Consider the following 25,958-nt stretch of genomic DNA (forward strand, 5'->3'; position numbering starts at 1 on the left):
TGGCTTTGTCACTGAGGCACCTTTATTGCTGGTAATGCTGTTAAGGGGCAGGATTGGCCTGATGAGCAAATGAGATCAAGTTCTTGTAGGATCCAACGTCAGATGGCACCATGGGCAGGGTCCAGGGGGCTGAAGGGAGGGCAGGGAAATTCCTGTCCCTGCTTGCTGATACCAACTGGGGGGGTCCAACACAGGTCCTGGGGGGGCTGTGGGAGCCCAGGGTGGTAGTGGTGAGCTAATCCAGTCTAACTCTGTCTGAATTTTGGCCATATAAAAAATACAACCTGCAGGTAAAATCTCTTTCCCCACACCAGTCTAAACCATTAGTTCTTCCCCTAAGAGCAGTGGTGCAAAGCAGCCCTGAGCTGGGGAGGCAGGGGAGTGAGGACCCCGCCATGCCTCAAACTTTTCAAAGGATTTGATCCTCTCTGAATTTGGCTCTGCACCTTAAAAATTGACCCCAGGTCCTCTGACTTCACCCATGTGCCATCCCACATGTCCCCTGCCTCCTGGATGAGAACTTTTTTGAGTCTTGGCCATACATTCATTATCTATGGAGAACCCCAGCCCCACAGTCATTGTCAGCAAGCAGTGCCTCTAGGGAAGAGCCATGCCAAGGTCCCTCCCTGGGGACCATCACCAGGGTGTCTGTCACCCAACACCTCTGTCTTGAGACAAACCAAAGCCACATGCTGCCTGACCCCACCTCAGCTGAAATATGCCCACAGAAAGACATTCACAGTCAGCAGGACAACAGCATTAACATCACAAACAGTCTTCCACAGGGGCTTTTCCTCGATGCTGGTCAGTCTCTGCTCCAGGGCAGCTTTCTCCTCCTGGGAAAGGGTGGGAGCAGGAGTAGTGGACAGACCACAGAACCAAAAGTACAGCATTTTCCAGCAGGGAATCTTGGCTGCTGCAAGAGACAGATCAAAAAAGAGGTGTTATAGTCTAGCCAGGACTCTTCTCTCTGTCCTTCCAGTGGTGTGGAGGGGCATGGGCCAACCTGGAGGGGGGCTTGAGATGCATCTTGGATGGGAGATGCAGGGTGATGATGATGATGGGAGATGGGAAGGGAAAGCTCTGCTGCCAGCATGTACAGCACAGCTTGATTACAGTTGCTTGATTGCAATATTGGTCGTTCATTAGTTAATTAACAGACCTCCTCCCCCTGCTCCTTGACCAAGCTTCCATCCACTTTCCCAAATTCCTGACAGCATGAGGGTCCATTTAGAGATATCCTGGCTTATTCATTACATGTGACATGCTGGGTGAAGCTTGTGTTTTAATTGTCAGCCCTGTGGTCTCTGTATTTCACTGGCTGTTCTTTTCAAATATAGCTTTTTGAAATGCAGAATGTAATAAGGCCTTAAAAAAGGTGTTACCCAAAAAAAAAAAAAAAAAAATACCATCCCCTCCCAAAAAAAACCCCCTCATTAAACTGTCAACTGCTGTGTTTCACATTTCCTTTCCCTTAATTACTAATTACCAAAATACCAAGACTTTTGTTTATAAAAATCTGAGCTAGTTAAGTGAACAAGCAGTTGATAAAAATAAATATGCTGAATCACTGCAATTCAATTTAAACCCAAACTTACTCTTGTGGGGGAAAAAAAATAAAAAAAGTAGATATTTCTTTAGTTGTTTAGCTTGGCTGTAATTGACTTCAGCATCCTTTGGACTGATGAGGAAAAGGAAGGAGTGAAGAAATCTTGTGTATGTGGCTTCCTCTGAGGTTTTCTACTCTGTAACCTTGGGAGTCTAAGATTAAAACCAGAAAGCTGCACATTTTTTAATGGATTTGCAGAATAAACCTGTGCCCACTCTGAAAAGAACTTGCCTATGTAGCATCTCCTGCTACTCTTCTCTCTCCTGACAACTCTTTTACATTTGACTCTTTGCCTTCTGTCTTTTTAAATGCCCTTGACAGCTCTTTGAGCCATTTGGGTTTGAGTTTTAACCATGGCTTAGAGCCTAAGGGAGGATGAAAGATAATATCAGCATAATGTAAATGAGAAAACTGAAGCTTGTGGATTTACCCTTGGACAGCCACAAAGTGCCTGCTGGTCCCTTCAGATAATGATGCTGGTTTGATACAATATCCTACAGCATCACTGGGTGTTTGGCCAGCAGAGCCCACACAGGGGTGAGGAGGAGGCATCTCTAGCACATACAGAAGGGGTTAATCTCCTGGCAACGATGAGGACAGGGTGGGATCCCACTTTTACATGCAGAAAGTTCAAATTACAGAGCCAGCCATGACTTTGACAGTGCTGGTGGTTATAGAATCATAGAATTGGCTGGGTTGGAAGGGACCTCAGAGATCATCAAGTCCAACCCTTGATCCACTCCCGCTGCAGTTCCCAGCCCATGGCACTGAGTGCCACATCCAGGCTCTTTTTAAATATCTCCAGGGATGGAGAATCCACCACTTCCCTGGGCAGCCCATTCCAATGTCTGATCACCCTCTCAGTAAAGAAATTCTTTCTAATATCCAACCTAAACCTCCCCTGGCACAACTTAAGACCTCTTGTGCCCTCTTGTCTTGCTGAGGGTTGCCTGGGAAAAGAGACCAACCCCCCCCCTGGCTCCAACCTCCTTTCAGGGAGTTGTAGAGAGTGATGAGGTCTCCCCTGAGCCTCCTCTTCTCCAGGCTGAACACCCCCAGCTCCCTCAGCCTCTCCTCACAGGATCTGTGCTCGATTATGTTGCTGTGATTATGCCTCCAGTAATGCCATGGAGCTCATCAGGAGCATCTTGGTGAGACAAATAGCTGCAGAGTCATAGCATGAAGCCCCACTGTTGATGGGGTAAGGAGCAGTATCCCAGCAGCAGAGATCTCCATGCTCCCAGGGGTGTTGCCAAGTGGCTAGTGACTCCCACCTAAGGAGTCCAGCCCACCACTAACCATCCAGAGCAGAACTGGGGCAGTTTGCATGCATGAGTAACTTGTTCTAGAGAGGAGGAGGAAAAATATTTTACTGAATAATGGGTTTTCTTTTTTGTTTGTTTTTCTTTTTTTTGTTTTTTTGGTTGGTTGGTTTGTTGGTTGGTTGTTTTTATGGAATGGCAGCTCTTCCAAGCAATTCAGAGTGAATGGTAGAAGATATGTTAGAAACACCAGGAACTGTGACCATTTCATTTGCCACTTCTTTATAACAACTGGTACACTTGTGCAGAGAAGGTCCAACTCCAGTGAGAGCAACAGATGGCTTCTCAGGAGCTTTAAATCTCTTTTGCATGAGTGTTCATGTTCACAGACAGCCACCCTACCTGGCTCCTCCCTGCTGCCTGGATCTGCACTTTCAACCAAGTCCCTCTCCCCGTTGGCTGAATCAATCTGTGCTGCTTCATTCTTGAAAGTTTTCAGGTCAATGGCAGCTGCTTTTCTGTGTCTTGTCCACCAGGTCAGGCAAGCCAGCTGCAGGGTGGGACAGGGAACAAACAGGTTATTGACTGTCAGTGCTCAACTGGGACACCAGTCATATCCCTTGTCCAGGGGGAAGATCCAAGATGCTGAGATGCCTGTTTTGGGGTGATGGTCGTTCCCCCACTTTATCTCACCTTTCTTCTGTACAGGAGCCCACACCCTAGAAAAGAAAGCTGATACTACCCAGTGAGAGCTGAAAAGCTGAGAAAAAGTGTGAATTAATCTGGTTTCTTTCCTTCCGCTTTTTAAATTAGGCTGTTCCATCATTATCTCTACCAGGAGTAACTTTTTGAGCAGACATTGAAGAAGCAGGTTGCTGTTTGCTGTGCTCACTTGACTGACATGAAGCAAAGATGATCTGTGTCCAGAATGGCAGCCTTGCAACAAGGAGAAGGACACTAAAGTCAACTGAAACTAAACAATTAAAAAATAAAAGTAAAATTAAAAAAAAAAAGCCAAGATAACCCTCTCTGGATAAAATCAATCACAGACAGCAATTGTTCAGTCAGATAAGAGAGGTCATTTGGGTTCTGGCATACAGAAATATGGACAGAGGGGCATGACCCAGATTTATGGCCCTGGGAACACTGGTATTTGAGCAGCTCCTTTCCTGGGGCTTGAGGAGGGACTGGAGTATCTCCTGTCTAGTCTCAGTTGGTGCTCTATAGGAAAAGAAAACCAAAATATGAATATGAAACCTCACAGCTGAGACAAGCTCACATCAAAGCAGCAACCTTCACTTCCAAATGAGCTTAACTCAGGGGTCTTGGTGGGAAAAGCAGCAGAATCATGGCTTTGCTCTGCACCTGCAAGTGAGTGTTCCAGCTGTGGAACTCTGTGGGCAGACAGAGCCATGAGAGTGAGGACCAAGTCACAGTTCACAGGGAGGATTTCACTATACCTCAGACCAACAGGTCTGGTTACAAGTAGAGAAAAATGAGCTCTGTGCACACACCAGAAGACTTGCCAGTCTAAATGCCTTTTCTCTCTCTCTCTTTTTTTTTTTTTTTTTTTTTTTTTTTTTTTTTTTTTTTTTTTTTGTTGGTTTGGCTTTTTTTGTTGTTGTTGTTTTTTTTTTTTTTTTTAGCTTTATTTTTCCCTAGAGAGCCAATAAAGGAAATTAACTCTCTGCAGTCCTTCAGTGAAAGACCCTTGGGAAGCCATGGAAGGGCGTCAGTCCTGGAGAGGCTTCTGTGGCTGCAGTCTCCTCTGCTTTAGAAAAGCAGGAGGTCTGAACCTCTTATCCTAGGCTAGAGTATGAAAGGCTTCTCCTCCCTGGGACACAAGGAGCACAGAGGAGGCATAAATCTTGCCAACTTCACCGTGGTCACTTTTGCAGCTGTGGGGTGGGGTTAACCATGCCCAGCAGCTCAGCTCTTTGAATTTAAGCCAAGCCTGCTGCTTTTTTGGCTGACCATGGCACAGCAAGCAGCTTGGTGGCACTGACACTTCCTAACCTCAGCGTGCTCTGGCTGAGCCAGGCAGCAAGGTCCCTGCTCATCAATCCCATTCCAAGGCAGCTGCCCCCCTGCTCCAGCCTCTTGGATGGGACCAGGGCAGCAAAGCTGTAAGAGGTAAGAACAGGTCAGACAAAGTCACAAACTTGCCTGACAAGCAGCTGCCTCCCTCCTCTGCCTGTATGGAAATGAAAGTCTCAAATGGGTCACTTACAAAGTAACCTGTGTTTAATTTTTGAATTTTTACCCACACAGATCTAGGCAGGAGCTTCCAGCTGACACAAAATGTTGCATAATTTCCAGAAGATTTATAGCTTTATTTAAATCATTTTCAACCAAGATGAGCATTGGGCAGGGCTAATCTTTCTTGTCACGATGTGCTAAATTGCTTTGATTTGATGATCCTCATCTTTCTCAAGGATTTTTTTTCCCCTTTTTTTCCTTTTTTTTTTTTTTTTTTAATCTCTTCAGAAATGTCACTGGGACATAGCAAAGTTTCAGGGTAGTAAAGAATTTCCAGTGCTTTTTTTTTTTTTTTTCCTTTCTCTCCTCTTCCCATGTGTCACTGGATGACTGTCTCTGCACATTGCTGTAAAATCTCCCAGGGCTGGAGTTTACCTGGGAGCTCAGATGGGAACAATTCCCAATGGAAAACAACATGGACACAGGTAACCTCATCACCTCTCATTCCACTGACCCAGGATCTTGCTTTGTCCATGGCCAAACAAAGCCAGCTGCTATCCCAAAGAGCTCCTTAGCCAAGCATCACACCCACACCCCTGCTTCATCCTCCTCTGTGGTGGATTTTGGCTGCTGGAATTCCTTGAGGGAAATCCTTGAGATCCCACTTCTTTGCCATCACAAGAAGGACACATTCTGGGGCAGATGGGCAGAACCCTGTGACCATGGAGGCCACCCCAGAGGTGACTGCATTCCCCTGGCTCGGCCTCATGAAAGGATGGGGATGTGGGAGGCAAATACACAACCAAGGAGTGTGTATTCCCTGCTGCCAGGGAAGCTGTGATACCATAACTGGACCTTGGACGTGCTGCCTGAGTCCCAGGGAGTCTTGTGGCTCTGCTCCCCACTGTAGAGCCATGGATGGGCCCTGCTGGGGAGCTTTGTGTGTCTCCTCAGTTTGCTCCATGCTGAGTGAAGGGTTCCCTGAAGAGCTGAGCAGTCACTGCTGTCAGTGGCACAAAATGATGCTGTGGGAGTTCAGCTGCAGCACCTCAGGAGGGCAGAGTGTGGGTTCAGGAGAGTCCAAATGGGCTCGGTGCTCCTCCTAGGGCACACACCTAAAGGAGCTGCTGCAGCAAGACCTCAGGACACAGGGAAAACAACCCCAGAGCACATCAAGTGAAGCTGCCAAGCTATCAGCCTGCCTGGCTGAGCCCTGAGCCCTCGGGAGGTGGCTGCTTCTGTAGCACTTTTGCTCCTCTCCCTTTTCACCCTCACGTTCTCCTTGGGCAAGGGAGTTTTACTGGAACTCAGCAAAGTTTTTCTTCTGTTGTTTGTAAACTAGAATAACTCCTTCTGTTCCAAACTGCCATCTGGCACCTGACAGTTGTGTTTCAGCTTCACAGTCTTAAATTTAATTGTAAGCTCTTTTGCAGGGTTTTCAAGGACAGCGTGACACAATATGGACTACCTACAATGAAGACATATGAACTCTGGAGCATATCAAACAAATTCCTTGCATACTTGTTTTCCAGCACAGCATCAATCACCACAGGGATGGGAGAGTATCCAAAACAGCAGGAGAAAATGCTACAGCTTGCAGTTTTTGGATTATAATTCATTTAAAGCCAGGCACATTAGCTGTGCCACTGTAACATCAAATACAAATCTTTTTTTTTATCCTTTTTGCTCACTCACTATCTGAAAAACATTGAGAATCCATATTTAAAGTTGTCCAGTGTAGATCCTCAGCTGGTGTAAAGCAGCATAACTGTGTTCAACAGCTGCTCCTGGTCTTTGAAGACAGTGGAGTTATGCTGATTTACATCTGCTGGAATATGATCTATCACTGTATTTCCTTGGCTTTTTCTTTGGTGGCTTGTTTTTCTTTTGCTTTTGCTTCACAAAGTAACCAGTGTAATCCCTACCTCTTCCACTGTGCCTGTCACCATGGCATCTCAAAGAGCTGCACAGATAAGGGCAGAACAGCAGAACCATGGAATTTCTATAGGGAAAAGACCTCACAAAGTGAATGAGCCAACACATGGGGCTGGGAAGCACCAGAGCTTCAGAGATCTTCAGACACTTTCTACCAGCCTCCCCCTCTCATCCACTCTCATGGGGACATTCACAGGGAAAAACCCAGCAATTTTGAGGTGCCTGATGGCCAAACAGCAAGTTCAGGTGGTAGTGTCTACCCAGAGGGTTGGAGCCAGACACATCCATCCTGATTTCTACCTCCTGCCTTTCCTTCCAAAAATCCTTCTGTCCTTGAGTCATTCCAGCACAGCCACAGATAATGAGAGATGAGGAGACAAACCCTGCTTGCAGGATGCTCTGAGAAACCTTGCTACCAGGAGTGATGGTCCAAACCTCCACCTGTGCTCATCTCTAGGGAAGAAGTTGAGGTGAGGCTGACAGAAGGAAAATGAAAAATATTGGGTTCATTGCTGCCCACTCGAAGGGGGCAGAGGCACCCCCACACCACAGAGGCACCAACCAAGTGATGATGGCACCTTCCTCATCTTCAAAGCCAGGCCTTCATTTTAGCTCTGAGAACACTGTCAGACCTTCACTGCTGGAATTAGAGACAACCAGCAGAAACTGAATGGAAATCAGACTAAAATCCAACAAGGGCAGACTCTCCCATTCCTGCTGAGCTTTGGGAAGAAGGAATTAGCTACCTTGTACTGGCATGAATTGCCTGGAAACCCATCTCATTTTCTTTGTGGTGGGAAAATAGTGAGGGTGGGAGAGCACATGGGACATGGGTGGTCATTACCATCATTAGATGATTGATTTGGGTCTGTGTGTCCAGCCTCTCGCTACCACAGACAATATTGATTATTAATTTTCTTTAATAGAGTCTCTTATGCAGATGTCAAGCACTGAGCTCAGCAGTATGTGGGGTCCATAACCTACCAAAAATGTCTCCTGAACAAACCTCGTTAGAAAACTTCCCCAGAAAATCCCAGTTTATGTATGCTCATGCCCTTGCTAAGCTCTCCTCCCTCCCTGGCTCTGAAAATCTACCTGGGGGGCACCTGCCATCCCTTGTCCTTTTGTCCGTCTGAGATAACTGCACACAGGTGTTTCAGACAAAATCCTCTCCTCCCTGGCCATCCCAGTGTCTTTCCTCCCTGGACTGCTTTCAGGCTGAATCTACCTTTTCTGAGCACTGGCTTTCTGAAGAATATGTCAAATAAAGTCCCTTAAGTCCCACATTTACAAAGTCACCTATTTCTACTGAAAATCTCCTGTAAGGAATCTCTTATGAACATAACCTTTCTTTCCCTGATGCCACTATAGTAGGTCTTCATCCTGAAGCCCCTTAAAACACTCTCTAAATGTTTTTAAACTTCTGAGATCAGACTAAAAAGCCTGTAAGTCCTGTAGCCAGTTTCTCCATTTCTTGAACTCCTGGTACCATGTTCACTATTTGCCAGCACTATGCTAATGCATCTTATCTTGCTGTTGCTGTGGGCAGGGAGCACTGCACATGTTTAGCTATCACAGGTCAGATGATGAGTGGGAACTCATTAAACCACAGTAATTAATTGCTGGCAACCATCTGGCCACCCCTGAGCAGTAGTGAACAACGTAAGCAGCAGAACTAATGTTGCCTCCTTGCCAGTATTTCTCACTCCCATGTGGATCCTCTGATAGCTAATAAAAGCTGAGACTTTATCTCAAAGCAGACATGAAGACAGCCTCTCTCTTTCCCTCCCTCTCTGTATCTGAGCACCTGCTTTCATGTAATCTTTAGGAGCTGGGTATCTTTCCCACCACAAACCTTCAATCAAACATTGATGGAACTGGTTAATGCTTTAGAAGTTATGATGAAGCAACAGATATAAAATGCTATGATGGCATCACTCTCATTTCCTCATGCAGTTAGACAGGGAAAACATAAGTCTTAAATCTATCCAGTAACCTTTGTTTGGAGGTAGATGGCAGGTTTTTCATATTGACAGCTGCTTTAAAACTTGGGAGTGAGAAGAGTTGCTATGAGGATTCATTACACAAAGCCTCCCAACTCAACTCTGCACCATTTGAATGTGTAAGTAAATGAAAAAGTTGTGTCTGACTCAAGGTTATTAAATGTAATTCAGATCACATTGGGACAAAATGTTATTTTCCTAAATGCCCATGTTGCAAAACGTATTAATCTTATTTGCCTGCAAGATTGATGCTGGCTCTGCTGAAACAGGGTAGATGCTACAATTAGATATATTTAATTCCTCCTCAGCAGTGCTCCATAATATGATTTCATCTCCTTCCCCTTCTTTTCTATCTATTCCAGTTAGGATGGGCTGTGGTGTCTGCCCAGCTCCAGGCACAGCATGGGAACTCACACTCAATTTGAAGCACTCAGTGCCTCAGGAAGCATTAACACTGTGTGACCTGGGGAACAGAAAGCTGAGGAGCAAGAGCATCTGTGCAGCATATTCATTACACACCGTTTCTTAACCATGGGAGGAAAAGAAAAGAACAGATTTCAGAGGCTTTTGGATCCCAAACTGGGGCTCTGAGATAAGGGTGGCCCTGCAAGTCACTTACCTTTTCTTCAGGGATCGGTGGGGTGCAGAGACTGATGAGGACAATGACAACGGCAGAGATGATACAGAGGATAAGGGCAAAGTAGAGGTAGTGCAAGTCCTTTAGCACAGCTGGTCTTCTGTCCTCCTCACCACAAGTTGGGGCACTATAAATAAACTCCATGCTCATCCGAATGAGACCCAGAGCCAGCCCAACCATGAGGCCCCAGAAAGCACCCTGAGAAAAGGCAAGCATAAGGAAAAGGTCACTGCATGTTAACTTTGCTTAATGTTTTCTTTCCCTTTCCTCTCCTTACCTCTCCTCTTCTCTCCCTTCCTTTTCTTTCTACAATTAAGAACTTTTATGCTTGATGGAAACTCACACTGACATGCAGCAAAGGAGGATGTTGTCAGTTAAAAACTCTCATTTTCTGCTTCTGCCCTGGAATATGGAACAGTTAATGCAGACAATCCAAGAACCTCTTCCTAGCAACATGCCTCCAACTAGACTTTGACACATCATCCCTAAAGTGCAGAACACCTTTGCCTTTCATGCTTTCAAATGAGACTGCCAAGATGTACCACTGGCAGTGGCTGCTTAGGAGAAAACACACCAACAGCAGAGACTGGGCTAAGATCCACTAATGCCTTCCAGGGAAAAGCTGTCCAGTTGCTACAATTCAGCTGGACTGGCTGTAAGTTTAGAGAGTTTTGAAAGACAGGTAGTGAGAGGAGAGCTATTTCTTGATTTTATCTAATCAAATGTGTATCCATCAGCTGCAGACACTCCCCTTACCGGCTCATTGATCCTCTTGCAGAAGACTGCCAAGACAAAGAGGGCTGTGATGGGTGGGGACAGGTAGCTGGTTATGGACTGCATGTAGTCAAAGAGCTTCCCACTGTTGGCTGATTGAACAATCGGGATCCAAAGAATACTGATGACTACAAGGATGAGGATGAAGACTCTGGAAAATGAGGATAAAATTATATTAGCACTACAGGTGTCAGAGTCTACCTGAAAATGCAAAACACACTTCCGATGGCTCTCAGAACTTCCTCCAAAAACAAAACCAAAAAAACCCACAGATCACTCTCAAGAAGAACCTTTCTTTGTGTATACAGGAAAAGGGCAAATTGTTCTTCTCTAGAAAGTCAGTTCCACCAGTTCCTAGGCTAACTTCACAGATTCCAGAGCCAGCTGAACTAGGACTTGCCAGTCAAGGGGCACAAGAGATCAACAAGGGCACCTGAGCTGTATCAGAGGACTAACCCTTGGATGGACAGAGAGAGGGAGATGGAGGCTTGTGGAAGCAATCTTTTTGTCACCTTTCGAAGTAGATAACATGCTCCCCCTTGTGCCTTTGCCATTTTTTTAATTAATTTGCTACTTATTGTTTCCGGGGTGTCAGTTGCATATCATAACCCACTTTCATCTACACAATATATGTTATAGAGTTTCTTTGACATTGCTGAACAGGAGGTGCTTTCCCTCTCACTACTCTACAGTGGTGGGGGATGAGGTTGCCTGCAGCTTTCACCCACCCCACAACAAAATTTAGGAACTTAGTTCTCATGACTGAAGAGGAAAATCATCACAAACATATGACTGCAGTCTAAATTTTGCTGCCAGAAGACCTTTATTTGCCCCTGATACAACGCAATACCAAAGCTCACTTGCAAAGGGCATTATAACTTATCAGAGACAGAGGGCTGGGAGGCCCAGCTCTTCACACCTTTTCCTGGAGGAAAAAAAAAAAAAAAAAGAAAAAAGGAGGAATTGCAATGTATTGCTCCTATCTGATGCAAAAATAACATGTTCTGAAAGACCTCTGGTGACAATGACTCCCGAGCACCACTGGCTTTTCTAAAAGTTACATTTATGATAAACAGGCACTATTTATGATAAGTTTAGAGAAGAGAGGGGCAATGATCTCCCTAGCCCAGTGGCATGCTCTGCATTTCTCTTTGACCAGCTCCAGCTGAGATGAAGCTGGAAAATGTAATGCTCTTTCCCAGGCTGTCTATTCCTGGTTTATATTTTAGGCACCAGATTTTTCTCAGCGAGACCAGACTGAAGAATGTAAATGCTGCACTCCAAACAGATGATGAGAGCAACAAGACATAAAGAAATGTAAGGACCTGCTCACAATCATCAGCTCCTGCTCCGAAGCCTTTCTGCGGATCCGCTGCCAGATGTCTATAACGAAGAGAGTGCTGCTGCTGTTGAAAATGGAGGTGAGAGAACTCATCAAAGCTGCCATCATCACAGCAATCATCAAACCCCGGAGCCCTGGGAGAGCAAAAAAAAAAAAAAGGGAAGGAAAATCAGGACTAGACTAGACCTTTGGCCTCTCAGCACTGTTTTTTCGTGGGAATGTTTGGTGAGTAAGATTCCCCCATCCCTAGGGTGGGTAAAGGCTGTCGGACCCCCCGTGCAGAGCATGGCTCAAGCCCACCTCAACAAAGGTAAAGGTTTCTCACCATCAGGCATGACTTCTATCACCAATTTGGGGTAGGCAATGTTGGAACAACCCACTGCAACTCCACAGACCCTTGTACAGATGTCAGGGTCTACACAGCCCACTTCATCTGCAGAGGAAAGGAAAATAACAAGAAGTCAGCGTAAAAACTTCAGTGAGCCGTAGCTTGTTTAATCCAGGGGAACAAATCTTGATGCCCTGTGTGCTTTCATATAAATTCAGAAGTGCAGGTGGAATACAGCTAGAACAAGTGGAGCTGAAGAACATTTTACATCATAAAATAAAGGTGAAACTTCAGGATGACATTTTGCAATTCTGTTCAGGGTACAGATAAAACTCTCCTGGATGTTGCTTAATTCTAATCCTTGATGACTTGTCATTCCTGAGAACTGGACTGTTTCCATGAACCTGTCAGCTGGGTTACCAAACATCTTGCAGGTGTGTTACTCCTATTTGAGGAAATATGGGAGAGAGGCACTTGAGACACATCTTCCTCCAGGAGTGGTCCTCCTAACAGGGGTATTCTTCCTGGGAATTGGCAAGCTCTGGAGAAACAAGCAAGGAGAGCTCCTTGGAAAACCACAGGGGGGAAACCCTTGCTGTTTCCCAAAGGAGGACTGTTTGCCATAATCCACCAGGAATTGCATGAATCTGTTAATGTGGCAGACATTTAAGAATCTCACCAAGTACCTAAAGAAAGTAACCCATGGGATCTAAAGGATGACCTGAGTGCTCCATGTATTCCATCTCACTGGTTTCCTTGAGATAGACAGATGCATGCAATGGCCACAGCATGGAGCTATATGACCCCAAGGCAAAATATGTCCCATATGGATACTCCCAGTGACATCTGCACTGTGGAAGCTCTGGAGGTGAAGGAAGGGTACAGGAACACCAGTGTTTGACAAGGAATCTGTCTGAGTTTGACTGCAGTTTTTGAGGTGTCAAGGGCTGAAGGACCTGTGTGGAATTTGTGGTCAGGGCAGATAGAAAGTCCTGTGGGAAAAACCACAGGAAACTGACCTGGGTAAAGAGCTCTGCTGATCATTCCTGGCATGACGATGAAAAACATAGGCAAGATTTTCAGATACCCTCCCACCACGGATCCACCTTTGGCATGGGAGAGATTCTTGGCAGAGAGAGACCTCTGGACTATCACCTGCAATCAGTGCAGAAAGAGAGCAGTGAGTAAAAGAGAAACACTCCAGTGAGAGCAGGATCCATCCTCTCTCTGTCTTTCACTCTCATGGATGACTTTCATCCAGCAGGATCCCAGGGTGTTTCACATGCCAATGGCAACTTTCCCATCTCAGATGACTGCAGCCTGCTGCCACTGCTCAGAGCTCAGTGCACAGGCTAGAGGAGAGGGCAGTGTGGAAATTTCCTTTACAGGAATCATTTTGCCCTTGACTGAAATGAAGCCACCTTGAGGACTGGAGACAGCAGCTGTACAGCAGCAAGAGACAAGGGATGAAGCAGATCTGTGAGTGTTCTGGTAAAAGTTCAGAGGTGTTTTTTCACAATTATTCCATCTTAAAGACCAAAAGCACTGTGTCTTGAGAAAAAAAAAATACAGTTTTTTGTGTCTGTTGCTTGGAAAGAACTAAGAAACATGAGACCTCTGGGAATATGAATGGCATGTCTGGAGGTCTATACCAGGTCGCTGCAGAGCCAGCTCCAGACCCACATTTTCCTATCTTTGTCATGCTAACTGCATGAAGAACCAGAGTACTCACCAGCCCACAATGGGATAAAGATGGAAGAAAATAACCTGCTTTTTCTGCACTAAGAAGTGCACAAAAATCACAGTGTGCTGAGAAGATAGAAGGAGTCTAGAGCAGTAGCTTCTGCACAGTGGAACAGTTGTGTTTCAGCTCACAAACCCACACAGTGAGGAGTAGACTGGAACTCATAGTGGGATGGTTTGACTGGAGATGGAAATACCTCCTTTACCTGGTCAGTGCACCAACTCCAAAGAGCCAGCACAGTGAGGCCAAATATAAGGCCAGGCCAAGGAATATCTCCTGTGATTGGATCCCTGAACATATGAAAAGCATCCGCACGTGGGAGGTGACAGGTTGTGTTTGGGACTGTGATCTTTGGTATTGCTGTGCTGTATTTCTCCTGAAGTCCTTCATACCATCCAACTTTTTCAAATCCTAAAAAGAAAATGCCAGTGATTTAAGGTCTGATGCAGCCTACAAATCTCTTTCTTTATCTCATGATTACTTTTCTCCTATCTTTCTCTCATCTCCTTTCTTTTCATTCCACCCTTGCTTTTGGCAGTCAAGGTTTTTACAGGAGTCAATTGGATTTTGCCCACAGCCCTTGTGGTTTTAACAGTGTACCCTGGAAGAGGATCAATGCAGGAAAATCTCTATGATCCTAATCCTCACAATGTCCTCAGTACCTGGTCTTTGCTCATACAAGAACTGGAGCAGGAAAGTATGACATGAAACAAGGTATATCTATATTTCTGTTTACCAAGAAGGCTTAAAGCAAAGACTGATGATGGTCAGTTCCTTGTTGCTTTTTTTATGTTTTTATAATGCTCAGTTATGCCCAGATGAATGCACAGTAACTTCCAAAGTCAACAGGCAAAGTCAGCAGAATTACTCTGAGTTTACATGAGCACAGTGAGAGCTGAGTTTGGCTCTGGGGATGCAGTGCTGCAAGTTTTTTGGCAGCTGCAGGTAAACCCAAATCGGTAAGGTGAAGATATGCAGAACCTCACCTCCATACAGTTAGTGAAAAGGAGGAAACAAGTCTGATGCCTTGATGAAAGAGATTTGTGCTGGCATCATTTTGAAAGTGGTTAAAACTTAATTCTCCACCATACATGAAAAGGTGAGGTACTTGCTAAGGTTTCAGGATTGTTATAGTAGTGTTTGATGCCACTGCAGGCTCCCCTTACCTATGAACATGAGGATCAAAGCTCCCAGCACCATGATCAGGGTCTGTAGTGCATCTGTGTATATCACAGCAGTTAAACCACCTGTCAGGAGAACCAAAGACAAGCAGAGCACATCACCATGTACAGTGAAACAAATACCTCACCTAGAGAAAGGTTTCCCTTGGCCCCAGGCCTGTGATTTCAGGACAGACCCACTGGGAGAAGTTGGCACTGAGCTGGTCCCTAGAACCCTGTAGCTGTCAAAAGCCTTCCCATAAGGAATGGCTTGAAGGGGTTGTCTACATTTATGAGGGGACTTGGAGGCAGATCAGAACTTAATATCTAAAGATGACAATGTTACAAAAGAGAAAAAAAGAAGAAAATATGGGCAGCTATCTGCATAGAAGGAGATGGAGGCCTTTTTTAATATAAGAAAATTCTCTAGAAAACAGTGATGTCCCCTCATATCAGTGTCACTTGGGCCAGGAGGGAAGTTCCCCCAAGAGGGGAATATAACAGGGCAGGTGCTATAAGAAACAAAGGATATTTCTCCCTCAGGCCAGGACCTGAATACCTTTTGCTGTGTAGGAAAGGGGAAGCTTTTATCCTAGGCTCCAGTTTACACTATTTCTTTTAAAATGAGCTCTTTACCAGCTATGGTGTAGACAGCAGTCACTGCTAGCAAGACCACAGTGGACAAGTAGAGGTTCCAGCCCAAAGAGATTTGGATGAACAACGCTCCAGAAAAAATGTCTGTCTGGAATGAAAAAAAAAAAAAGAAAACAAAACAAGGGCAGTATGGCATTAGTAGTGCTTTGTGCAAGTGAAATCTAATAAAGCAGCCAACAGCCCTCTGCAGTTGAGAGCTTTGACGAGGGAGGACACCACGAAGGTGAAGTGGAAAAGTAGGAGAGAGTATGAGGCTGTCAGCTGTGAACCTTCTTGATCTTGGTTTAAGAAAAAAAACCCACAACTTTCTTTCAGGTCAGAGCTCTCAGCATCTGGGAGCTGAGGCAGCAGGGTGAAAATCAAGGTCCTACACCAAGGGACTAAAAACTCATAAAATTAAAGCCCTCACAGGCAGCCTTCAGGGCATGTAATCCTCGCTGGCACAGATAGGTGATGGTGGAAACTCCCTCCTTTTGCTGACTGTGGAGACATCTGTGGGGAACAGGAGGCTGTATCCACAGGCAGACAGAGAGGGAATGGGAGGAAAATAGCAAAGAACAAGGTTCTTCCCAAGACTACATCTCAGTGGCCTCATGGCCAAGAGACACTCCTGCTTGAAAGACCTCTAATGTTTTGTGCCATGATTTATTTGTCTGAAAAGGTCAGCAGCTTGCTTTTCTATTCATGCAGTTCAGCATAGGAGGATGACTCCTGAAAAACAGGTTTTACCTCCTGAGGACCTCAATAAAATACAGAAACCCCAATCTGCTTGGTTTTGTTTGGACCTACTGGCAGAGGGAGTGAAACCAGAAACTGGATGAAACCTAGAATTACACAGATTACATCGTAGAAGGGGTTGTGGGAGGTGTACATGCTGGGAAATCAATTTGAAGGATACCTGCAAATCTGTTGTGGGGTGAGAAATAAGTGACAACATTTGCCAAAAGAGACAGAAGGGATGGGGCAAGATTTCTGCCTGAAACAAGCAAATAGCCAGTGCAACTTCTGACTTCTGCAACCCTGAACCAGGACAGCCCCTGCCAGAACACCACAGGAACCTCTGGGGCTTTGACTTCCCAGCAGGGAAAAAAAACCCCTCCATAGCCATGCCAGATCAATCCTTTGACAGCATTGCTTATTGAGATCTCTGCTTTTCTCTGTAACCAGGGAAGACTCCACAATGCCCTAGTTGCTAACCTATGTTTGGGCAAAAAGTACAGAGAGGAAAAATTCTTCTTGTAACCACCTGCCTCTGTCCAGCCAGCTGCTAAATGAGCTCTCCACAAACATATCACTGCTTAATGGAAAGCACCTCTCCTGCCCAGAAACTCCACCAGCCACATCCCTCAGCCACACCTGAATTAGCTGCACAGAGGAGAAACCACTGAGATGAAACAGCAATGCCTGAGGCCAGGGTCCTGCTCTGACAGGCAAATAGTGCTCTGCTGAAGGTCATTTGGAAAGATTTGTCTGTTTTCACCATGTGCTTTGTCTGTGTAATTGTGCACACCGTGGAGCTGCTGCAGGAGAGAGCTTTCATTTACTCCCTGTAACCAGTTCTGCTCCAAATGCCTCTTTGCAAGGTATCACCCTGGGCAATGCTTCAGCCTCACAGAGCAAAAGTCCTGGGGACAGTAGGGACAGAAACGGGTGACATGACCAAGAGCTGGCAATTAAAGCAGGAACTGTATCCCACAGTCCCAGCCTGGAACTGTTCTTCATGAACCTCCAAGGACCTGGGGCATAATAAGCCTGGGGGAAGGACTCTGAGGGCAGCTGCAGAAAGCACATGGGTGACTCCTCTTCCATCAATGTCCTCCAAAGCAATTTGGCATCTAAATACTTCAGCAGAGTCTGGTTAAAACTGACTTGTACTGGTCATGGAACAACCAGCTGGAGGCAAAGGACTGACACTTGCAGATCCTGTAATGCTCTTAGCAAATCCCTAAGTTCTGCCTCTTTATTAATGGCATTTAAATGAAGGCAAATACTCAGCAGCTTGCACTGCTTTTTGGCTACCAGTAGGGTACAATTCTAAAAGCAATCTAGGTTCTAAAAGCTGGAACCTACCTCCCTTTCACCATATCCTTTTTATGAAACACAGGTGACAGAAGAGAGAAGAATAACCACAACATACCAAAAGCTGAAAATTCATCTATAAGAACAGCAGCAAGATAATCACCAGAACAATGCAGATTTATGATAATTTAAGAGAATTTCCCATCTACAAAAATGCAGCCAGCCAGATCCTCGGGTGGGGTAATGCTGCAGTTCCCCTTTGACCTGATAGAAGAGGAAAAGCAGGCAGATAATTTGATAATTTATGGTGCTTATACTGTTTAGTTATTAGCTGCCATACCCCTGTTAAGCTCTCTCTGTGCATTGCTGTTCAGTGAGGCCTCTCTTAGGGTAAGTCGCCTTGATCAGTCAAAAGGCAGGGATTTACTTAAGCAAAGCAGCACACTGACACACTCCTACAGTTTCTGGTAGCTGAGCTGGTCCTTCCAAGGATATCTGGGTTCTTTCTGAGCAGCCCTGCATTGTATTAGGATGCCCTAGCCCTGCCCTGGACATAAAGATGGTGTTCAATTGGATACATACAGATATCCTGGTGAATATATAGAGAATGAGGGACAGTATAGACATGTAGATTTGTATCCTCTGCCCTCCAAATCTCTTCTGCAGGTACTCAGGCATGGTCACCACTCCTGCTGCGATGTAAACAGGCACAAAAATCCAGCCCAGAGCCACAAGTGTCCAGGTAGCCTGTTAAGAAGACAGAGAAAATAAAGGCACATGAGTCAAGAAGTGGAAACATCCTTCTCCTTCTCTCTTTCAGTGAACATACTAAGAAAGCAGAAGGGTACAGTGCCATGCAATATATTTGGAAAGCACTCTGAGTTTTTCTCCCTGCTCAGATCTGGAGGACAAATGGAGGAATTTGACCTTATAGAAACCTGCCAATATGTGAAGGTTCTTACAAGAAAGCTGGAGTAGGGCTTTTTACATGTGTGTGTTATGAGGGCACTGGGGGAAATTGTTTCAAACTTGAAGAGGGGAGATCTAGGTTAGACATTGGGAAGAAATTCTTTAATTTGAGGGTGGTGAGACACTGGAAGGGGTTGCCCAAGGAAGTTGCCCAAGCTGCTCCCTCTCCTGGAAGTGTTCAAGGCCAGGTTGGATGGGGCCTTGAGCAACCTGGTCTGGTTTGAACTAGATGACCTTTAAGGTCCCTTCTAACTTTAGCCATTCTGTGATTCTGTTCTATGAATCATTATAATATAACTAAAAGCTTTGAAGATTTTCTCCAAAGCCCTGTGTCTCTGTCATGTCATCCTGTTCCATCTCATGGTCTTTTGGGCTAGCTGGCTTATTCTGTTGGTCTGGGTGTCTGAAAGATGAAGATGGCCTTTGAAATCACTGATGCTGAGGCAGTGAAGAGTTAAGTGATTCAGAGAAAGATGGGAGCATCTGTTTGTTGCTTGATTAGCAAGTGATGAGTCTGAGGCAGCAGGCTGTCCCTGTGGAGAATAAAAATAAGCAACACCAAGACTCCGCCAGGATGTTCTCCTTGCAGACTGAAGCATATGTGCTTCTGTTGCTGGTAGGTAAAGGGGCAGGTCAGCTGCTTTTGCCACAGGTAAAGGTTTTTTTGGAAGGTGCAAATTGTCTCCCGAAATCTATTTCTTCTCTGAAACTCAGCAAAAGTGCAAACAGGAGATCTCAAACATAAATAAAAGGCACTGGATTGTTAGCAGTCACCTCCTGGCAGTCTCAGGCCATTACCTTTCATCCAAATGCCTTACATTAGTCCAGATTTTACTGTGATCATTTATTTAAGTTATCAGAAATGAAACTGAGACCCAGGAGCTGAGATTGTGAATGATCGAGGAGAACAGCAATGGCTCCTGCAGTGGCAGAAATTGGCTCAGGTAAAAGATGCTCATATGATCCCTGCAGCTGAGAGATGTCCCATGCTGAAGGGAGAGAATAATGGCATATCTAAAGTCCCTTTCCAATCTGAAAGAAATTAATCTAAACTCATAAAGTTAGATTTGCCTTGACATACAATCTTGTCTTCAGGTGCTTCTGAAATGACTTGAATAGATTTACTTTAAGTAAAGCAATATTGGTATGTCCTACATGCACCAGGCTGAACACCAGCTCTAACCCCCTCACAAAATACTTAAAGATGATTCTAAGGGTTTGGTAAAAAAAATACTGAATAGGTATCCCAGGGAAGAGCTTTTGGTGGGCCCTGTCTATGCTTGGCAAGTATCTGGTAGTATTAGTGGTCTCTGCTGATACAGACAAGAGTTTTAGGGTTAGGTGAGAGGTGTTTGTTGTGAGGCTGGCACTGATCTCACTCCTCATCACCGTGGCTGAGACATTTCATTAACATCACCCACAAAGTAGCAGTTTTCCAGACCACTTCCAGAGGGCAGGATGGGAGCTGCCTTTGTACCCAGATCTTCACCCCAAAAATACCACATTTCAACAGCTGACAGGTGAACGCAGTGTTGCTGACTCTCATGGCTTTACACTAAATTTAGGAGGACATGCTCCTTTTTTTTTCCAAAATCTGTACCCAGAATCCTGCAATTACCCATTTCATCATTCAGCATTTTAAAAATAAAAGCACCTTATATTTTAATCTTGACAAGTGCAGACTAAAGCTTAGAAACATGGCTGTTTGCTTCTGGGAAGGTCAAAGAGCTAGTAATTTTAGTGGATTCCAGATAAACTAAAATAAAGATCTCATGTTTTTAATGCTGTCTCAGTGTCTGGAGGCTTTTCTCCTGAGGCTTGGCAACTTGGTACTGTTACCATCTGATTTTGGATGCAGTGACATCTTAGTTGACAATATAAGAGGCTCTTACATTCCACTCAAAGCCCCCAACAGCAAGGCCCCCAGCAGCTCCAGTCCCAGCCAGGCCAATGAATAATCCACTGCCCACGTTGCTTGACATCAGGGATGCTCCAATCTGAAACACAGGCACAAAACCCACAAAATCACCTTGAAGAACTCCTATATCAGCCCAAGCATTTCCTCCCCTGTGACTCTTTCCCCAGGGCCTCATCTCCTTGTAGGTAGGAAGGTGGGTGCTAATGAAGAGCTTGTTTTTTCTTCTCCTTTTAAAGAAAACTTCTTTTGTGTCTTAAAGGGGGTGTGTCTACTCCCTTCCACTGTCCTCTCTCCAATGCAAATCATAAACTCAGCATTGGGATTCACTCTGGAAATGGTTCTCCATGCCTGTTATGGGGACAACAGTGGGACAAAGAAGCTCTGGTGGCAGCCCCAGATACTTCAGCCCCAGTTCCCATGAAATGTGATGGATTTCTCCATGTTACTCAGACAAAACTGTGCCTTTTCCAACCTTGCTGCTCCTTGTTTTACCTCTCCAGATCTTGCTGAGAGCACAGCTCCCTTTAAGCTTTTCACTGACCATGAAATTGTTTACACAGCCATGGTGACAGGAGTCCTGTCTTGGAGCTCCTCCCAAGGAAGAAGATTCCAAAAGCACAGCACAGGACAATGTTGGAAACATGGAGATCTTTTATAGTTAATGTCTACCCATAAGTTCAAAAATCCTCAGCTCTGCAGTAGGCTGGAAAATGCTAATGCCTCAGGTTAACTTTGACTGTGCTGTCCCTACCATGGCTCATCGACACACTAATTGGATGAATGCAAGCTCCAAGGCACTTTAAACAGGGCAAAGACTATCTGACTTAATTACTACTTTTATTTGGCATAAAACCTCACCTCCTTTCCATATGCCAACACCAAATCTCTCTCAAGGTCAAATAAGAAGATACCCAAAGGACAAGTCTAGCCCTTTGTCTCCAAGTCTCCAGGGAAAGTTTGCTTTTACCCACCTCACCTAGAAGGAGATTTTCTCTCCATAGCAGTACAAAATGTGAAATAAAGAATGATGGAATTTGTTCTCTTCCTCACCTTTGAACAAAGTAAAACATTAATATGACATCAACACCCACACTGATTCCTGCCAGCAGCTCTGCCTTTTTGTCTAAGGAAAGTCCTGATTAGAGAGCTGGCTGCTGCAACAGGAATTTGCAACTGAGATGGGAACTGGTGCTCTCAAAAGATGAAAACAGTTTCCCTGAGATCTGTGTCAGACACAGAAATACCAAAGACACATAGCAGAGGAGCAGCACTGTAATATCAGGGTTTATCTGAGGCTGCCTAACATATGGCAGAAATCTGTCACCCCTTTAAAAGTAAATAAAATATACATAAGCCTGTTGTACTCAAGGTGAAGACCACAAGGAGCTGAGCCTGCAGGAGTGCTGCAGAGGTGTAACCAGCTCTCTGACAAATAAAATTGAAAAGTGAACAGCTTTAGAGGTTGCTTTGAACTGAGAAGAGTAAGTCAAGAGATCCAAGAGCCAGCCTGGACCCAAAAGACTCTGTGGCCACTTGTGGCTGGAGTCAAAAGGAATAAGAAATACTTTATTTTCTTCTTTTTTTCTTCTTCTTCTTCTTTTTCTTTTTTTTTCCCCTTCCTTTTTTTTTTTTTTTTCCTCTTTTTGCTTTTTTTCTTTTTTTTTCTCTTTTTTTCCTTTTTTTTTTAAGGGGAAGAAGGGGAAGAGGAAGAAAGGGAGGAAGGGAAGGAAAGAAAAGGGAAGAGGAGGAAAGACAAGGGGAGGGAATGGGAGAAGGGAAGAGAAGGAAAGGGAAGGGGAGGAAAGGCTAGAGGATAAGAGGGAAGGGGAGGGAAGGGGAGGAAAAGGAAGGAGAGGGGAGGTCAGGGGAGGTAAGGGGAGGGTAGATTAAGGGGAGTTTAGTGGAGGGGAGGTTAGGGGAGGAGAGGTTAAGAAAGGTTAGGGGAGGGAAGTGGTTAATGTTCCACTGTAGTATCTTATAATTTTTCCTCTCCTAATTAGAGATAACCGTCAAACTAGGCTTTTCCATTACATGTCACTTGGTTGAGACACAAGTATAAAGAAGAAAAAGAAATAGGAGATTTTAGAAAGGTGCATGTGGAAAAGGTTGAAAATCTAGCCTAGTGAATTTATAGGCAATGTACACCCAAAGGGGAAAAACAAACAAACTAAAAAAAAATTGTCTTGGTTGAGAAGTGCATTCTGTTGGCATTGGCTGAGAAGGATCTTTATTCCTGTGCTGGTTTTATTCTTTTCAAACTTTAGATTATCTTTATATGTACCTTTCACTCCCAAGAAAAGGTGCTTTCAATAGACTTTTTTCCCTTCATAGTGAAGATTTATACTTTGGTGGTTTGAAGTTTATAACCTTACATTGTTAGTCAATAATCTCAACTTTGCTCTAAATAACAAGGGCTCAGAAAATCCTGGGCTTTGGGATTTATTTTTTTTCCTTCAGTCTCTAAATGCTTTTTTTACTGAAGAGAACATTCCTAGATTACTTAATGCTCTCTTGGCTTTGGGACAATAGTATCTTTGGTGAGTTGGGGCCAAAGAGTTTCAAACCCAGTTAGGCAGTCAGCACCCCCTCACTTCCATCAATGTGAACATTTTTATTGTTTTAACAGAGAAATTGAGAATTGAAAAAACCTGAAGATGCTGAACTATCCTTTCGGGCCAGCAGCTCCATGCTGTAACCCATTAACAAAGCTGCATGGGATGATTCCTGATGTATCCCCCTTCAGCTCAGTGCTACAGCCAAAATGTATATGCACTGGGTACCCTCACTAGACCTTCTTATATCTGGAATTGCTTTTGAAACAGGAGAAACAGAGGGATTCATTTCACTCACAGGCCACCACGTCATGGATCGTCCCGCCAGGAAGTAGCCTCCAACAGTCCCCCGGCTGGAGCGTATGGAAGACTGGAAGCAAAAGGAAAAAAAAAAAGTTTTTCCTTCATTCCCCCACTCTGGAGTCAGATGCAAAGCCCATCCCAATAGCTCTGAAACAACCCATCAGTCATTTCTTGCACTATCCTAGTCCTACTCTCACGGATGTCACTGAGGTGAACTGAGCTCAGCACAGTGCATGGCTCAGACACAGGCTGAAGGAGGGCCTGTGCTAAAGAGATCTGATTTTGATAAATCTAAGGGTGTGGATGCTCTCAGTCATGTGAAGATATGTGTTTACATGTTCTAGAAAGGCTGCCCAGCTCATGATGACGATACCCATTAAGAGGAAGCATTTTCCTCCTCACTGTCCAGCACCCCTATCAAAGGCCTCAGAGTTAAATAAGGGCACAGGGATAAGAATCATTCCATAAGATGCTGTCAGGGACTGCATTTTTCCATGACATACAGGTGTACTCCAGGATAGCCAGCAATGCTCTGCTTCCTCCTATTGTGGTGGATTCAAGGTTTCCAGCAGTCTCACACCTGTATGGCCACATCACACAGCCCCACCTGGGAACTGCACAAGAACTGAAGGGATTTCAAGAGCAGGAGGATGTCCATAGGCCAGCAAGACCCTCTGACGTGCCTGAGCCTGACTGTGCTTGCTGTTTGCAGCAACTGCTGTTTGCAGTCAGGCACCATAATAAAATGGTTTGCTGCAGAATGCATGTAGCAGCACCCAACTGGGTCAGCAGCACTACCATCAGACCAGGAGAAACCTGAATACCTGATCTACAGTTCCAAAAATTGCTTTGTGTGTCTGCCACATGTGTGCCAGGCTTCACCCATTGCTTCTGTCTCTCTTTGTGCAAGTTTCTGGTAGTCCAACTTTGGAAAGCTTTGCCCTTATCCCCTGCCTGCCCACACCTTGGGTTAAGAATACTTTGCAGCATAGGAAACAGACATCACCCCCAGAACAAGTCCACAAACCCAGAAAACAGGCCACGGATAATAGTGTGTGCAGAGGATGCCTTTTGCAGACAAAATACCTTTGTAACCCTGAGGGTTCAGGGAAGATCAAAGACTCAGGCAGACCTAAACCCCATCACCTCAGGGACTCACCCATATCCCGACGAAGAGGACAAAAGCAAAGTACAAAACCACAACGATGATATCTGCCACCCCAAAGACTGCTGTCGTGTCCCTTGGCAGCACGGGCAGCTCCGTGGTGGCTGGAGTTGGCAGGATCATGGCTGCAAGCAAACTGGTGATTTTCTCTCTCACACTGGACTTTGGTGCACGTTTGCCTTCATTGCTTCCCCTGTAATAATTAACAGGGTAGACAAGGTGTGAGCAAGGAGCTGGAGGTGGGCAGGACTGTGGCTAATGCTTCCCAGCAAGTCCCAGCAGAAGTTTGGGCTCCATGGTTCATTGGTGAGGACCTTTCCATAGCTCTGTGGTGTGAACACCCCTCCCAGTTGCTCCTGTGTCCTTGTGCCAGCAGCCCCATTCCCTTCCCATTTATCCACTGATGACAGCCACTGGGATGGCAAATGGGTAGGTGTCAGACTGCCTTACTACCCCCCATTTTCACATCACTCTCTCCACAGCATCCTACAGGGGAATGTTTCTCCTGAGAAGAGCTGCCATAGAGGGGAGCTGGTCTTTCTTACTGGTGCAGATGGGGAGAAGAAGACAGGGCAGGGGGTTGAGCTAGCAGGCAAAGGCAGGGGCTTCAACTGATGTTCTTGGGAGAGGTTTAATTTGGGGCTGCCACCCTGACAGGGATTTACCCTGGGAGCTGTCAAAAAAGAAGCCATGAAAGGCTCTAGCTGGATGCTAAAAGAAAGGGAACACATAGGGTTGGGACTCCTTGGCTCCTACCAGGTTTGCAGAGTGATTACAGTGCTGGCTGTAGGTCCCAAGCCTCCTTCAGGTAATCTCCTGGTCCTCAAAGCAGAACCATCTCCTATCTCCCCCACCCTCTGCCATCCCTGGTCCCTCATCCCATATCAGGTGGGATATTTTAAACCTAGGTGAGTTTTAATTCTTACTGGTTTCAAGACAGGCAACAAAACCTCTCTCTCATTTTATTTTACCCCCTTTCTACCAGTGTTTTCTTGTTTTCTATTACCTACTTGCTCACTAATTGCACTGCCAAAGCAAGGTCCCTTCCAGCCCTGCTCCCCATGCTGAGGTTTTCTGGGAGTGCTGTCTCCCCATAGACTCATTTTCCACAAGAGGCTTTTCAAGACTCAAATGATTTAACAAGTTGAAGTACAGTTACCAGAAATCAGATATCTGGAAGTCTAAATCCCCTGGTGTTAGCAGGCAGCTCTCCCTGCACAGAGCTGGTTTATACTCACCCACACACTTTTCCCATTTATTAACCCCACAGCACCTGAAAGCAAAAAGACAGTTGCCTAATCTTGAAATGCATCAAATTCCTGCCCAAGAAGCAAACAGAACCAGTATCTCCAGTCTTCCAAAATGAAGAATTCTGCTCCCCATGG

At 45.2% G+C, this 25,958-nt stretch overlaps 1 protein-coding gene across 1 annotated transcript; it reads right to left on the reverse strand.

Annotated features, from left to right (window-relative positions):
• On the reverse strand, window positions 1-24,762 carry SLC5A9 (solute carrier family 5 member 9). The gene is made up of 14 exons (XM_071750202.1): window positions 24,568-24,762; window positions 23,404-23,475; window positions 20,528-20,632; window positions 18,249-18,413; window positions 15,630-15,735; window positions 15,000-15,080; window positions 14,039-14,244; window positions 13,109-13,244; window positions 12,087-12,194; window positions 11,745-11,895; window positions 10,402-10,570; window positions 9,628-9,843; window positions 3,274-3,421; window positions 1-916 (listed from the first exon to the last, which is right to left on the reverse strand). The coding sequence occupies exons 1-14, from the start codon at window positions 24,694-24,696 to the stop codon at window positions 708-710; spliced, it is 2,001 nt and encodes a 666-aa protein (XP_071606303.1). The 5' UTR covers window positions 24,697-24,762; the 3' UTR covers window positions 1-707.
• Between the last annotated feature and the right edge of the window lie 1,196 nt (window positions 24,763-25,958).

This window comes from Heliangelus exortis, chromosome 8 (genome assembly GCF_036169615.1).
Source record: "Heliangelus exortis chromosome 8, bHelExo1.hap1, whole genome shotgun sequence".
NCBI classification, from domain to species: domain Eukaryota; kingdom Metazoa; phylum Chordata; class Aves; order Apodiformes; family Trochilidae; genus Heliangelus; species Heliangelus exortis.

Excerpts from the sequence above, each read along its gene's own strand:
- SLC5A9 (XM_071750202.1), bottom strand. The coding sequence starts at position 24,696 with ATGATCCTGCCAACTCCAGCCACCACGGAGCTGCCCGTGCTGCCAAGG. Across the intron at positions 18,414-20,527 it reads TTGGGGGCTTTGAGTGGAAT|GCTACCTGGACACTTGTGGC; the intron begins GTAAGAGCCTCT and ends TCTTCTTAACAG. Across the intron at positions 15,736-18,248 it reads ATATATTCACCAGGATATCT|ACAGACATTTTTTCTGGAGC; the intron begins GTATGTATCCAA and ends TTTTCATTCCAG.